Below are 17,150 nucleotides of genomic sequence, written 5' to 3'. Positions count from 1 at the left end.
TTCTTGTTCATTTGTTTAGTGACCTGACTAGCCCATTTCAGTAAAGTCTATTTCTCCAAGAACTGGTGAGGACTTGGTGTTGTGCCTCAGAGAGAGGGTAGCCTTGGGCATGTGCCCCAAATCCCTGGATAACAGTGTTTTAGCAGGATTCTCTTTGACTGGCTTTTTCTGATCTTTCTGTGAAGCTTTCCGCATCAGCTGGTATGAAACTCAGTCAGGCTCCCCTAATTGCTGGCTGAATGCTCTGTTTTTGACAATGCCTTGAAGCATACCTTATTCCAAAGTCTGATTCAATTAAATCAAGCAGGGGTAGTTTTTGAGACTGTGATTTTTTTTTTTTTTTTACTTCAGAAGAGCTCTCTTCTTATCTGTCTCTTTCCCTGGTTCTCTCTGCTGAACTAGCTGGCATAAGTTTGGCTTTTTGTTCTCAATTAAAAAGAGCTAGCAGCCTCCTTTTATGTGCTTACCACCAACCTCTATATTGTTTTTGAGAATGCCCTTAGGCTCAAACTACCCCACATTCTGTTTTCACATATTAACTACCCGCCGGCAAAATCTTGGTGCTACCATTGAGAGCCAGTAGCTTCTAGTCTTCTCAGCTTGCCTCTCCCTGTGTGGAACCTCTGTCCCAGTGAGCTGGGTCAAGGGTGAAAGGGATTATTGATCTGTCTGGCCTGGGGTAGAGTTCCCATAATGTAAGCGTAGAATGTAGGTGGGCAGTGGAAAGGAATCCCTGGCATTATGCCAGAACTATGTCAGACAGCGCTATATACTGTATGATACGTAAAATCTAAGAAACCTGAATCAGAGAAACAGAGAGCAGAGTGGTGGTTACCAGGGGTTGGGGAAATGAGAAGATTATTAGTCAAATGGTACAACCTCCCAGTTATAAAAGTAACAAATTCTGGGGATTTAATGTATAGCATGGTGACTATAGTTAATGATGTTTCATATACTTAGTGAATATTGCTGAGAGAGTAAATCTTAAATGTTCTCACTACAAAAAATGGTAATTATGTGATGAGACAGAGGTATTGGCTAATGCTATGGTGGAATTATTTTGCAATATATATATGTATCAAATCAACACACTGTATGTATTAAACTTACAATGTTATATGTCAATTATATCTCAAAAAAATTGGGGGAGAAAGAAGGAAGAAAGGAGCCCCTGACCTCGCAGCTATACTTAATCAAGAATTTAGCCTCTTCACCTGGGAGTTGGAGGGGATTATAAAGCTGGCAGCCTGCCCCACCCCGTTAGATACCAGATTCTTTTTTGGGAGCTGAGGAAGCCCTGTCTTTTCCTGTCTTTTTGGCCACACCTGCCCAGAGTGGAACTTCCATGGATCGTAACTTCTACTGTCATAGACTCACTGTTCTTACTGAGTTTAAGTAGATTTTTGAAATATTTCATTTACTGTATACGCTCAGAACAATTTCCGCAGACTTTACATGATGGTTTTTGTTGTTTTTTTTTTTTACAGGTTTTGTTTATAATTTCACTGGGGAAACAGGCACACTGCCATCCCCCAAACAGAATTCCTCCCTTCACTTTTATCTGCATGATTACAGAAAGAATTCCTAGGTTTGTACAATCTGGCCAGAGTCAAATGCTTCAGGTTTGAGCAACTGATCCAAGATGGACCATAGTCCCTCAATAGGTAGCTGGAGCTGAGTCTAGGAACCTACACTTTTACTAGGCAGCCTACTCATCAGAAGAGACAAAAGAAAACTAAAGAAAGAAGAGACCGAGCAAGAATACTCTGGGTTCCTAAGAATGCTGTGGTTATTAGCTCCAGACAGTCCCTCGGGTAGTGCAACAAAGCCCATCTTCCTACAATCAAGTCCACTTTAAAGGAGGTCAAAGAGGTTTCTGTCACTAGCTATTCAAAAGAATCTTAACAATTATGATCTAGGACTGCCCTGAGGAAAATTCTACTTGGAGAAAGTTTCAATTTATCCTCCTTGGAAAAGAGGTCAAGAATGGCTCCAGGAACCCATGGGAAAACCCCACCTCTCAGGAAATCCACCCCAAGTACCTTGACTGTGTTCCGATTCCTCATTAGCCACTCGCATCAGGGCATCTAGCACCAAAGCGTTGTCTAGCCATGTGTACCATTCCTCCAACTCCTGGAGGAAGCTGGCTGTGCCCGTTGACTCTGACACCTTTCGAGTTGCCAGCTTGCAAAGCCGCTCGACAAAGCCGGGGATGCTGAGAAGGGCCGCTGCCGAAGAGAGAACAAAAAAGGGAATTTTCAAAACAGAGACCAGCTCTAAAGCCCTCAACAAACAACCTGCTCCTCACCTGCATGACAGGAATGATTTTTAACCTGCGAGCAGCTCGTCAGTCAGAGCTTCCCTTTAGAATGAAATGCCATGCCAAGGTAAAATAGTAATACAGCTATAGAAGCAAGTTCAATTTTAGCAGATGTAGGGAAACAGGCTTCCTTATATCTATCTACTGGTGGGAATATAAATTGGAATAACGTTTATGCCTTAAATCTGTTTGTCTTTGAGCCAAGAAGTCCATTTCTGGGAATTTACATAAGGAAATAACCAATTATATATACAAAGACAGCTGTATAAAGATGTTCATTGGTGTGGTTTCTGTAACAAAAAGGTGGCGATTACTACATGTTCATAAATAGCATATTGATAAAATATGATGTACCCAAACAATGGAACACACAGACACTAATAATGATGACACATACGTATTTACACAGTGACTCCAAAATATGTTTACATTTACTTGTTAGAGAAAAAAGTAAATTATTAAACTGTGTTGGTTTAAGCCCATTTTCTTTAAAAATTTAAAACTTTGCTTCTTTAAAATATGTACATAATATACACATAAAGAATGGAAAGATATGTACCCAGGTATTTACTGTGGCTGTTCCTGTGTAGGAGAGGATATAAATGCTTCTTTTAAAACTACTAATCTATAGTTTGATTTTCTTGTAACAAACAAGTATTAGAAGGAAGAAAAAAGACAAGCCTATTTTTTCGGAGGCGGATAAATTTAGAAACCGAGTAATTACCCAACTCCTATTAACTGAATAATTACCCAGCTCCTGTTTCCACTAATCCCATTTTACTCCTAATAATGAGTAAGATGGAAATTCTGATCAGCACTTAAGAGAGCATAATAAACTGAAGGGAGGGAAATCCGGGTTCAAATCTTGACTCCATCATTTAACCTTCTTTAAAATAAGGTTAATGTCTGTACATATTTGCATGTGTGTATGTTAAATCTTCCTGAAAGAATAGAAAACAGCAGTGGTTGCCAAACACAAAGAGAATTAGGCCAATGGGAACAAAGGGAAACTTTTCAATGACCACCTTTCTGAATTTGTAGATTTTGTTTTGAACCATGTAAATACATTATCTAATCAAAAATTAATAAATGCCTAGATATTTCATAATATCAAGATATTACTATAAATTTGGGAGGGTATAATATGGTATTAGATCTATGTTTTGTTACCTTTTCTAAAATTTATTTTGAAATACAGTTGAAATTCAATATTGTTTGATATTCGTTTCAGCATAGTGGCTAGACATTTATATAATTTACAAAGTAATCTCCACCCCGATCAGTCTAGTACCCACCTGGCACTATCCATAGTTATTACAATATTATTGAATACATTCCCTATGCTGTATTTCACATTCCTATGACTATTTTGTAACTATCAACTTGTACTTCTTAATCTCTTTCCCATTTTCACCCAGCCTCTCAACCCCTCTCCCATGGAGTTATGTTTAAAAAGAGTCATTATCTTGTAGAAACACTGAAATACACACAGGCGAAATTTTATGATGCCTGGGATTTGCTTCAAACTAATCCAAAATAAGACAGGGAGGAGAGAATGGGGGTAGAGATAGACAGGCCATCAGCTGACAATTGTTGAAGCTAGGGGATGGGTAAATGAGGATTGTTATACCGTTGTATGTGTCATATATACGCGCATGTCTCTACTTTCATATGTTTTCCATAATGAAAGCTTTTAAAGTAAAATACAAAAGAATACATTAAAGAAAATTCTTTAAAAAAAATTAATTAGTTAGGAGGATTACATAAATACAAATTCAGTACCAGCACAGAGCTAGGCAAATAATCTTAGCCCTCTTTCCATTCTCTACCATTAGTGAGTGACTACAATGTTTGACCTCATTAAAAAAGTGAATTAAAACAACAAATTAACTTTTCCTTGAAAAGTTAAACATAGAATTATCATATGACCCAGCAATTCCACTCCTAAGTATATATCCAAAAGAAATGAAAACAGTTGTTCAAATACATGTACACACATGTTCACAACACCACTATTCACAATAGCCAAAAGGTGGAAACAACCTGAATGTCTCTCAACAAATGAATGGATGAACAAACTGAGACATACTTGTACATACGATGACTATTATTCAGCCATAAAAAGGAGTAAAATACTGAGATGGTACAGCATGGATAAACCTCAAAAACATTGTGCTAAGTGAAAGAAGCATGATACATGATACAAAAGGTCACATATTGTATGGTTTCATTTATATGTAATATCTAGAATAAGTAATCCACAGACAGAAAGCAGGTGATTGCCAGGAGTTGGGGAAATGGCGAATAACTGCTTAATGAGTATGGGGTTTCTTTTTGGAGTGACAAAACTGTTTTGGAACTAGATGGAGGTAATGGTTATACAAATTGTAAATGTACTACCCTGTTTCCCCGAAAATAAGACCTAGCCGGACAATCAATTCTAATGTGGCTTTTGGACCAAAAATTAATATAAGACCCGGAATATTATATTATTATATTATATTATATTATATTATATTATATTATATTATATTATATTATACTATACTATACTATATCATGCTATATTATGTTATATATTACCCGGTCTTATAGTAAAATAAGACCAGGTCTTATATTAATTTTTGCTCCAAAAGACACATTAGAGCTGATTGTCTGGCTAGGTCTTATTTTCAGGGAAACATGGCAAATGCCACCAAAAAGTTCACTTTAAATGGTTCATTTTGTTACATGACTTTCACCTCAATAAAAAAAAAAGTACATTGAGATAGCTTTTTTGTTTTTTTAGAGATAACACTTTTTACTTATCAATTTGACAAATATCAAGAAGTTTTAAAAAGCCCTGTACTGGGAAGGATATACAGAGTGGGAAGATGAACCAGTAATTTCTTTGGAAGTATAATTTGTCGACATCTATCAAAGTTTAAAGGCAAATATCCCACACATCATACTCTATACACAAGGCTGTCATTTGTAGGAACAAAGACTTGAAACAAACCAAATTTCCATCACTAGATAAACTGTGATATGCCCATATATGGGAATACTAGATAGTCATAAAAAGGAATCAGATAATTCCATAGGTACTGGAATGGAATGCTTTGTAAGATGAAGTTCAAAGCCAGGGGCACAATGGTGCCTATTTTACCTTACCATCTATACAAACAGGGAGGAGTGAATCTCTCTTCCCCTACTCTACCCCATGATTGGTTTGTGGAGAATATCTCTGGAGGGACACATGAGAAAATGGTCAATAGGTTACCATGGGAGGGGAAGAAACTTCCTTCTGTACACCTGCTGTTCCTTTTGTAACTTGTAATTTTTTTTTAAACCTTATATATGTATTACCTTTTCCCGAAAAATAAATAAAAGATTGGATTCTCCATGAAAATTGTCACAAAGCTGGATTTTTACTCACAGCTCTTTTCTCCAGGGTAAAGAGCTCCAGTTTCTCTAACCGTTCCTCACAAGACAGTTCCTAAGTCCCAGTCTTCACACCCTGCACACTTAACACAGCCCTTCCGATGTGACCTGCCAGGATTCAGGGTTCTGAGACTCTGACTCCCAGCCCAGAAATTCCTGAGCTTTTGTGAGTCACTCATCTCTTGAAAAGCTGATGAAAGCGATGGACTCTCTACCCTCCCCCACAAAGAAATCACTGGCTCACTTATACTCACCAACTTATATACAATGTCAGGGGCCTGGCAGCCCAGCATCGTCCAGTCTTTGTAATTCTCACAGCCTTATTAGTAGTGCTCACACACTGTTGGTTAATGTTAAACTGACTGACAACTCAAACACACACGACTTCTAAGAATTTCTGCAAAAGCAGACCTCTTTCTTCTCTCCTCTTATTTGTTAAAACATCACTATTTCCCAAATACTCCTGTAAATTCTCTTCTCACAGTTTAGGCCCTGCTTTCCAGCTCTCTGAGGTGATTCAGAATTCCATCCTAGCTCATGTGTTACATAACTCAGCCCCACTCAGCTCAGTGTCACCTATAAACTGCTAATTATCTGGCCTGTGGCTTCACCTACAGGCCAGAAATCATCTCTAAAATCTTGAATTACTCTCCCTAGATGAAATCATTTGTTCCAGTCTGAATCAATAGAAGGGACAACAACCGTGTTTCCCCGAAAATAAGACCCAGTCGGACCATCAGCTCTAATGCGTCTTTGGGAGCAAAAATTAATATAAGATCCAATATTGTATTATATTATATCACATTACATTACATTATATAAGACCCGGTATATATTATATTATACCAGTCTTACAGTAATGTAAAACTGGGTCATATTAATTTTTGCTCCAAAAGATGCATTAGAACTGATGGTCCAGCTAGGTCTTATTTTTGGGGAAACACGGTAGTAGTTCTGAGAATCCCAAAACGTTAGGGCTCTAACATTTTTACTATCCGAGCTCCAGGATGATAGGATAAATCATTATTTTGCTGGGCAAGAAAACTAGCTCACAGTTAGAGTATATTTACAACAAAACAAAAATGTTTTGGCAACATCCTACATACCTCAGTTTTCCAAACTGTTATGGACTGAATTGTGTCTGTTCCTCTCCACCCCCCCCCCCCCCCCCCCGGAAACTTCCTCCCCCCCCCCCCCCCGGGCCAATTCATATGTTAAAAGCCCTAATCTACAATATGATGGTATTTGGAGACAGGGCCTTTAGGGAGGTCACAGAGTGGGGCCCTAATCCAACAGGACCAGTGTCATTACATAAGAGGAAGAGACACCAGAGGTTTCTCTTTGTACATGCACAGAAGAAAGGCCACAGGAGGACACAGTGAGAAGGTGGCTTTCTACAAGCCAGGAAGAGAGGCCTCACCAAAAACCAACACTCGTGGCACCTTGATTTTGGACCTCTAGTCTCTAGAACTGTGAGAAAATTTCTGTCATTTAAGCCACCCAGTCTGGTATCTTGTTCTGGCAGCCAGAACTGACTACTACACATACGTCTTTAAAAGTATTCGTTACTGGAATTCAATTTAAAGAATGTCAACACTGAGCACTAAGACCTTTCTCATCTGCTTACGGTTTAATTACATTCACTTTCCCAGGGTATCTGCTGGGGGAACAAAATGTGTGTGGAATGGAGAAGCAGAGAGATAGGAATTACGGTCAGAGTCGGGAAGGGCTAGACACTGTACAACGTTATGTGCTAAAATACATTTCATAAAGCTTTATCCTAAAAGCAACCACCAGATATCACATGTAGATTATCTCTTGGGTTAGGCACACAAGTATGAAAGTGAACACAGATACTGTATAAAGACTTTCTTTTTTTAATCCCTCAAATCAAAGAAAACTGGGCTTGGGGTTAAAACTCAGTTAATTAAGAAACCAACTGACTAGAATACTTTATTCCCCAAGGATGATGGGTAATGATGGTTTTATTTAAGTCAGTTTACAAACAGGTATAAGAAGGTAATCGATACTAAAAGGATAAAAATAATCTGCCAGAACAGATTCCTTAAATGGGAAACTAAAGATGACAGTTACTTAGTGCCTTAGCACACAGAGGATCCAATACTGAATCTTTAGGACCCTCAGTTTCCTAAGCTGTGCAATGGGGATACTAATCTCTATTTGACAGGGCTGCTTGGAGGATTACATAAACTCACTTCTAGGTAAAGCAGTTAGCTCAATGTTTGCCACATAGCAGGAAATTAACAAATGTGAGCTTTTGTCAGTGTATATGGATGTGTGTATTTCAATCAGTTTTGAGATGTCACTTAGTTACAATAAAATTCACGTTTTTAAGAATGTATATTTTATGATTTACTAACCTGAGTACTCCTCAAAAGTCGTAAGAAAGGAGGAAGGGAGAAGAAAGGCCTACAAACCAAGGAAGGCCTTGGATCTATGGACCAAGAGAAAAACAAGCCTGAAGGGAAAACCACTAACCTGGGATCCGTAGAGCTCACATACTTGTTTTTACATACGACTAAAACGTGTAAAATTATATTCTAGCAATCTTCAAGTACAGTTATGACCATCTGGTGTTCAGAACTCAACTAGAATGTTAGCAGAGTTAATGGAGGACTCGTATTCAGTATTTAGAAGGCAGGCCGCTGGGTAGCACTTAGCAATTCTGCAGAGCTCAGCCTGGGATACACATACCCAGTCAACTGGACTTTAGAAACAGCACTGTTTTCAGAGCATCATCAGGACTGTCGTAGGATGGTCTTGGTTTCCTACTGCTGCTTTTTAATGATAAATTTTTATTATTTCACCTTGGTTATTTGGTTAACCTTAGGTACACAGTGTTATGTTTTGTTTTTGCATCGACAGTATTTCTAGCCTGTTAATGTTCAAGAACTAGCTTGTAAGACACATAAATGCTTTAGTTTAAATACGAATCATCTATACTCTTTATGACGAAAACAGACATATGCCCGATTTCCCCAAAATCTGCTTAAACCAAGATACTTTATCAATAGAACAGAGTTCTTTTGCTAACAAAAAGCAATAGGTGGGGTAGAGGGGTTAGAATAGTATTTTTAAAATGTAAATAACTAAATACTCACGTGGTTCTAAAATCAAACAATATATAAAATAATACACCAAGAAGTCCCACTTCTGCAGCTGATGTCATCTATCCAGTTACCAGCCATCCATAACAGGAGGCCACTTACGTTTCTTGTGTATGCTTGTCTGCTTTGTTTCTTTATGCATACTGTAGATGAGCAAATATATTTGGTCTTATTCCCCCCTCCCTGCCTTAATATAAAAAGTATCATATTATACACACAGTTCTGCATTTTCCTTTTTACCATTAATATTCTTTGGAGATTTTTCTATATCTATCAGTACATAGAGATCTTCCTCATTCTTTTTTCTTAAAAACTATGCAATTTCTCATTATATAAATATTCTATAAATTAAGTAGTCTGTTGATGAACAGTTAGGTAGTTTCTAGTCTTTTACCGTTACAATGTTGCAATGAATAACTTTGTGTTTGTGTACACACACACAGACACACACACACAGAGACACACACGCCTTCTATAGAATAAAGGCCCAGAAAGGTTTAGTGGATCAAAAGGTATAGGCATTTGTAACTCTGATAAACAATGATTAACTTTTTTGAGATTCTGGATCCATTCAAAATCTGATGAAGTCTATGGACTTGGCCCCCGCCAAATAATGAACAAATACACACAAATTTTACATACTTTACATGGGACCCTAGAAACCCTCACATGGATTAATCTCTAGAAACATTGAAAGAGCTAGATGATTCAGGAAGAGGTCTTAGAGCTACAATCTTAACAATCTGAGAGTTTAGAGACTTTACCTTGGTTGATTTCAGCTGCAGAAGGCCCCAAGCTCAAGCTCTTCTTCTGCTGAGCATTTTTGGCAAGAAGTGTGTGCTTGTCATCATTCCCTGTATCCATCTCTGAAATGGTGACAGCCAGAATCCGGCAGAAATTAGCAAGCTGCTGCTGATCAAAATTGGATACTAAGGAACTCAGATTGGGGACTTCATCTAGTCGGATCATTTCCTACAGAAAACAAAACAATCCCTGTGCTCAGTTCATTCGAGATTGGACGTGCTCCTCTTTTGCATTCCCCTAAAAATGGTTGGTAGCTAGATCACTTAGGTTCAAATCCCAGCTCTGCAATTTGCAACTGTGCAACCTTAGGTAAATTATTGTAGAACCTAAGTTTCTGTTTGCTCATATGTTAAATGGGACCAACCTACCTCATAGGACTGGTCTGAGGATTAAACCCTACCTTTGCTCATGTGGCTCCTTTCGCCTATTAAAAAAAATACCTACCACTCAAGTCTTTTCAATCATAAACTGCCATTCCTGCAACAGATGTTTTCTTTTTAAGAAATAAAGCATTTCAAATATAGCCAAAGGCCCGTTTTTTCCAACTCGATTGCATTTCCTTTTCTCTCCCAGAGGTAGTCATTATTTTGAACTTTGTGTTTACTGTTCCGTTTTTATACTTATATTTTAATAAAAATATATGGTATTGTTCTGTATGCACAGTGTGAATCATATCATATACCACCTTACTTTTCGTTAACAGTGAGACTTAACTACGTTAATACAAGTAGTTCGTTCATTTTTCATCGTTTTACTCCACAATTCTTCTTTATGTCTGTATGTTCAGGTGGACTATAATTTTTCACTATTAAACAACATGGCAATGAACCTTCCTATAGGTGTCTCCTTCTGCATATGCACATGCAACCAATTATCTAGAGTAAGTGATAAGCATTCTTGCCTTTATAGAAATATTTCCAAAGTTTAATATTAAGTTTAATGTTTGCTGTAAGTTTTAATAGATATCCTATATGAAGTTAAGGAATTTTCCTTCTATTTCTAGCTTTTAATTGAATGAATGAGTATTCGATTTGATGAAATGTTTTTTGTTACTTGGTTACAGTATTCTCTGCAACAGAGAAATATCCAATCCAATATAAGTTAATTAGTGGGAGGAAGGGTAGCAGATATTATCTGAGGAATATAAGGATGTTTCAAAATGAGAAAAGTTCATGTAATACACGTTTGCAGATTTTAAGGAAGAAAAAAAACTTTTTTTTCTTTCTTAATTAAAAATCTGCATATAAGTAGACCTGCAGAGTTCAAACCCGCAATGTATTTTAATTTTTTTTTTTTAATTGGGGAAGGGGAACAGGACTTTAGTGGGGAACAGTGTTACTTCCAGAACTTTCTTCCAAGTCAAGTTGTTGTCCTTTCAATCTTAGTTGTGGAGGGTGCCATTCAGCTTCAAGTTGTTGTCCTTTCAGTCTTAATTGTGGAGGGCGCAGAGCTCAGCTCCAGGTCCAGTTGCCATTGCTAGTTGCAGGGGGCGCAGCCCACCATCCCTTGCAGGAGTTGAACTGGCAACCTTGTGGTTGAGAGGACGCACTCCAACCAACTGAGCCATCCGGGAGCTCAGCGGCAGCTCAGCTCAAGGTGCCGTGTTCAATTATAGTTGCAGGGGGCGGGGCCCACCATCCCTTGCGGGACTGGAGGAATTGAACTGGCAACCTTGTGCTTGAGAGCCCACTGACCCATGTGGGAATCGAACCGGCAGCCTTCGGAGTTAGGAGCATGGATCTCTAACGCCTGAGCCACCGGGCTGGCCCCTGTATTTTAATTTTTATTTAATATTTGATACATACAACATGTTATGAAGCATAACAAAGTGACGAGCTGTGTGTGCCTTTACTATCATATTCCGTGCCTCTCTGCCAGAGGTAATAACTACCCTCAATTTTATTATTGTATTGCCTTCAAAAAAAGTTTTATCATATGTATTTGAGCTTGCTTTTGAGCTTTATAAAAATGACCTTGTACAGTCTATATATGAAGTCTGTAATACTATATGCAGTCTTCTGTAACTGACTTCAGCAATAATTTCTGATTCAGCTATGTTGTTCCCTACAGCAACAGTTCATTCATTTCCACTACTTTATATATTATAATACAGGCATACTTCGTTTTACTGCACTTCACAGATATTGATTTTAAACAAACTGAAGGCAAGACCCTCCACCAGCAAGAAGATTACAACTTGCTTTATTGCAGTGGTCTGGAACGGAACCGCAGTATCTCCTAGGTATGCCTGTTTTCCACTGTGTGAATACATTTATCCATTCTCCTGTTGATGAATCATAGACTTGGTTTCAGTTTTTCCCTCTGTGTTTCTTGATGAACATGTGTACTTTTTCTGGGGCAGTGGCTTCCAAACCATTTTGACAATGCCCAAGATAAGAAATAACATTTCCTTAACAACTCAGTAAACATACATATGTGAATGTATAAATGTGTATAAATATAAAAAAAAAAAAACTTCAAACAATACTCTTACATGATTCACTTTGATCTTTTCTATTTAGCCAGCAGATCCACTGAACTGATTTCACAACCTCGTGACTTCAACTTAGTGTTTTCATTTGTAAGAATGACTATTCTGGGATAGAGCTTCCCCAAGAATGTGCCTGGACAGAGGTTACAGGTGACCCAAGCCACAATAATGGATGCTATGGTTCTCAGGGCAGTGCACAGCTAGGTGAGGGGGTCACAGAGTATGTGCACGTTCAATTAGAAAACAAAAGAAAGGTAAATGTATTCTGCTGATGTAGAAAAGTGTCATCAGTACAGAAGTGTTGACAATGATATACACTCTCACCAAATTTTCTGTCTCTCTCATTGTGGTCTTCATGGGCATTTCCCCAATTATCAATAAAGTTAAGAATCTTCTCTTATATTCAGGGACCACCTGTTTCTCTTCTGTGAAATACTTGTTCAAATCAGTTCCCATTTTTGTACTGGGCTATTTGTCGTCTTCTTGCCAATTTGTAAGAAATCTGGATAAATTCTGAATAACAATCCTTTGTTAGTTGCAATAGGTTGCACATAACCTTTCCCAGTCTGTGGCCTTCTTTATGTGGGTTCCTTCTTTATGGTGTCGATCCCCCTTTCAAACGGCACCAAGGTACCCATAGTGTCCAGCAGAACTCATCACCATTTTTGGCAATACTGAAGCAATCCTGGGCTCCTATGCTGATACTGCCAGGGAATCTGGAGTTTCTACCCTGGAAGCCCCCCTCTCACACACTGGCTGGAGCACACAAGTATTGGAAAACTAACAATGCCTTTTTATCAAAGGGCACAAAGGGTCTGTCTGGGACCTGCACACATTTCCAATGTGTTCCAACAGACAATGGGCCACTTATGCATCTTCTGACTGGGCGATGACAAACAGGGCCTGGGGAAAGTGCAGCAGAAAGACAGAAATGAAAGCTGGGTCACCACAATGCACGTGGGTACTCTTTCACTAGCAAAAGCAACTGTAAGAGACTGCTCCTGCCTCCTCAATAGTTAAGAGAAAGAAATCTGCCAAACCTGCAACCAACATGGAGGTATGGAACAAGAAACGGGGAAGCTCCAGCTCCCAACAATCATTACACAAAAAATCTAATATTGTGATTCTCTAACAGAGGTCTATAGATGTGTTTTTTGGAGTCTGTGACTTCTCAATGATAAAATTTTAATTTAATGTTTCTATTTAAAAAAATTTTTTCCCCTTTTTCCGCCTCCTCCCCATCCCCATTATGGTTCAAGCCATTGTTTCTCAGTCTAGTTGTGTAGAACACAGCTCCCTGGTCCATGCTGGCATTATGAGCCTTGCGCTCCCCACGGCCGCACAGCAGCCCACGGCAGCTCATGCCGACCTCCGGCTGCTCACAGCAGCCCAGCTCCAGGGAGAGCCCTTGTTCACAATCTTAGCTGTAGAGGGCACAGCTCACTGGCCCATGTGGGAATCGAACCGATGACCTTGGTGTTAGGAGCACGGTGCTCCAACCACCTGAGCCACTGGGCCAGCCCTTTTTTTTTTTTTTTCAAAGCATATTCTGGATTATTTGAATGTCCATCTTATGACCAAGTGTCAGGACTTCAGTGCTCATATTTGCGTCTCCTGTGTTGGTGTCAATTAACTTTAACTGTTGACTAATGGAAAAAAACTGAGATGAACTTAATAAATGAAAGTCAAACATCACCACCAAGGGAAACATATCCTAATGAATGAAGCTTTCACAGCAGCTCAAATATAGAAAAGTGGTAGGAGGATGAAGTCATTACACAACAAACAGCAATACAGGTATCCTAAAAAGATCTTGCATTACAATAATTAGTGAGTGAGGGGCAATTTGGTTTCGGCAAAATAACATTAGCCATCCCATTAAATTCATGAAGTCAATTTAAACTTGAGTTTTGTAATTAGTTTGATTTCAACTTGTATATTTCTTTAGCTTTTATAGCCATCTAAGACAAATTAGTATAAGGAGGATAGCCTACTTTTACTTGAATATATTTAAATAACACACACACAAAAATCTAACTTTAGGAGTATGGAAAAATTTTTCTTTTTAAAAGAGCTCTCTACATTAATTCACTTTTCAGAATCCAATCGTCTGAGACACCCTCCCCCATCTGGTTACCTACCTGCCAGAGGACATAGCTCACCTTTTTAACACCCAAAATATCTTCAATAAGGGTTGCTGTTTGTAAGAATGTCTTCTTACTCGTCATCAGTGTAAACAAAAAGATCACAAAGTCATTCTTTTCCGCTAATCGCTTTGTAACTCCTTCCGTCTATCACAAGGGGGAGAGAAAAGGCAGAATAGGTTATAAATTACAAAATAAAATATAAAGAGCAAGATATTCCTCCCAGACACTGGAAATACAATCCCATCAGGAATTTTTGTCTGAGGTCTTAAATCCCTAAAACTATATACAAAACATTGTGTGCAAATGTATTTTTCTGGGGAGGGGTTTTCCATGATAACCGTCATAGGTTCTAGACCGACTATCTGCCTATATCTAAATCAGGAGCTACAACTAGTATATAGTAGAGCCAGCAGTACTCATAAAATTTTGAATTTAAATGTCTTTAATGCAGGGCATGCTTACTCCAGGTTAGTCACAATTTGCACAACATGGGCCACTTCAAACATTTCCTATTTTCTGCCCAATCCCTAGAGGTACTGGGACTGCAACTCTAAAAGTCAAACACGATGGAGCCAATGACATCATATAGTCTTTTTTTTAATAAGGACAATTTCTTACTGGCCTTAGCTGCAAAAATAATTGTGCATTTCCTGAACAATTAGTTTATTTTTATCTTATAGATCTGTCTATGCCTATTTGTGCCACTAACTAACGTGGCTATTAAGCACTTGAAATGTGGCTAGTCTGAATTAAGATATGCTCTGAGTGTTAATAAAATAAACAAACTAGATTTTAAATAATTGTGTTAATTATTTTAAAGTTGGATCATCCTTCTTTTTTAAATTTTTTCTTCTTTTGTATTAGTTTCAGGTATACAAAAACAACATAGACATTTACACCCCTCACAAAGTGATAACCCCACCAAGTCTACTACCCCTGATAGCATATATAGCTGTTACAATACCACTGACTATATTCCCTATGCTGTACTTTACATCCCATGACTATATATACATACTTATCTATTTAATCATAGTTGACATTCAGTATTATTCTACTTCAGTTTCAGGTGTACAGCACAGTGGTCAGGCATCTACACAATCTATGAAGTGATCCCTCTGGTAAGTCCAGTACCCATCTGACACCATGCATGATCTTTACAACATTATCGATTATATTCCCCACACTGTATTTCACATCCCCATGACTACCAATTTGTACTTTCTAATCCCTTCACCTTCTCCCCATCCCCCCTCCCATCTAGCAACCATTAGTTTGTTCTCTGTATCTATGAGTCTATTTCTGTTTTGTTTGCTCGTTTATTCTGTTCCTTAGATTCCACATATGAGATCATATAGTATTTGTCTTTCTTAGTCTGACTTATTTCACTTAGCATAATATTCTCTATGTCCATCCATGTTGTTGCAAATGGTAAGATTTCATTCTTTTTTACAGCAGAGTAATACTCCATTGTATAAATGTACCACAATTTCTTTATCCAATTGTCTATTGATGGGCATTTTGGTTGTTTCCATATATTGGTTATTGTAAATAGCACTGCAATAAACATAGGGGTACATATGTTTTTCCAAATGTCTTTTGGATTTCTTTGGATAAATACTCAAGAGTGGAATTGCTGGGTCATAAGGTAGTTCTATTTTTAATTAAAAAAACACTAGATTTTAAAAGGTCGGTACAAAAAAAATAATGTAAATATCTTTATATTTATTTTTAACTTTAAACTTATTAAAATTAACTTCACCTATTCCTGCTTTCTTCTTACTTTCTAAAACAAAAAAAGTGGCTACAAGGAAATTTAAAGTAATGTAAGTGGCTTGCATTGTATTTCTGGTGCACAGCATTGTTACAGATGCTGAGCTGTGTAAGTGTTAAAACCTATTTCTCTATTGTGTTGGTTGCTAAGAAGCTTAAACCCAAATTTGTGCCCCATCCATAACACAGATGATTTTATGGTCTATATTTTTCTATCAGCCCAATTCCTGGATGTAGGTTATAGCCTCACCTTATTTTATCCTTTTCATTCTTACCTACTTCTAAATTTATAATCTTGGTAAATTTTACATACTTCTGCAAAATTACTGAAACCTTTTTTTGAATGAGGCAAGAAATAAAATTAAACGTTCCTTTGCATTTTCATAGCATATAGGATTCACTTCTACAACAGCACGTTTCATTCTGCCTTGTATCATGATTCACTGTTTATAGTTTACCACAGAAGTTCCTAAAAGACAGATACTGTGTCTTATAAACACTGACATCTGTATATTGCTGTACAAAGTACTTTCACATCTATCATCTCATTTAGTCCTCACAACAACCCTGTGATGTTAGTATGATTACTAACTGCACTCTATTGACAAAAACTAAAGCTCAGGGAAGGTGAACTACTAAGCACTAAGCCAAGGGCTAGATCTCAAAATCAAGTTCTAGCACTGAGTACTATGCTCTTTTCTTTCACTGAACTGCTTCTTTTATTCACCATTATTTCTTACTCAGGGGTCAACCTAGTAAAGTGTCATGCTCAATATATGGGTGGGGCTTCTGATTCTTGTTTTGATTTCTAACAAGGAAAATGAAGGAAGAGGTATAACAAGGTACTCTTCCAATGCTTCTATCCCTTTGGACAAGGAACTGTTCAGTCTCTACTTGGACATCTTCAGGCCTGAAGTAACCCTGGCTCTTAACAATTACAGTTCACCCTTAATCAACACAGGGGTTACATGCATTCGAAAATTCATATATAACTACAGTCAGCCCTCCGCATCAGCAGATTCCTAACTGAGGATTGAAAATACAGCTGACACTTGAATAACATG

General features: G+C 37.9%; 1 protein-coding gene across 1 annotated transcript in view; it reads right to left on the bottom strand.

The window, feature by feature from the left end:
* Positions 1 to 17,150, bottom strand: part of TRPC4AP (transient receptor potential cation channel subfamily C member 4 associated protein) — a 62,006-nt gene that overhangs the window by 22,957 nt on the left and 21,899 nt on the right. Inside the window, exons 6-8 of the mRNA XM_033094472.1 lie at positions 14,329 to 14,457; positions 9,636 to 9,843; positions 2,043 to 2,228 (exon numbers count right to left, since the gene is read on the bottom strand). Of these exons, the coding sequence (XP_032950363.1) occupies positions 2,043 to 2,228; positions 9,636 to 9,843; positions 14,329 to 14,457 (523 nt within the window). The remainder of the gene's footprint in view (positions 1 to 2,042; positions 2,229 to 9,635; positions 9,844 to 14,328; positions 14,458 to 17,150) is intronic.

This window comes from Rhinolophus ferrumequinum, chromosome 23 (genome assembly GCF_004115265.2).
Source record: "Rhinolophus ferrumequinum isolate MPI-CBG mRhiFer1 chromosome 23, mRhiFer1_v1.p, whole genome shotgun sequence".
In the NCBI taxonomy this organism is placed as follows: Eukaryota; Metazoa; Chordata; class Mammalia; order Chiroptera; family Rhinolophidae; genus Rhinolophus; species Rhinolophus ferrumequinum.
The sequence above is the reverse complement of the archived record's forward strand: the minus strand, read 5'-3'. Positions and strand labels throughout refer to the sequence as shown.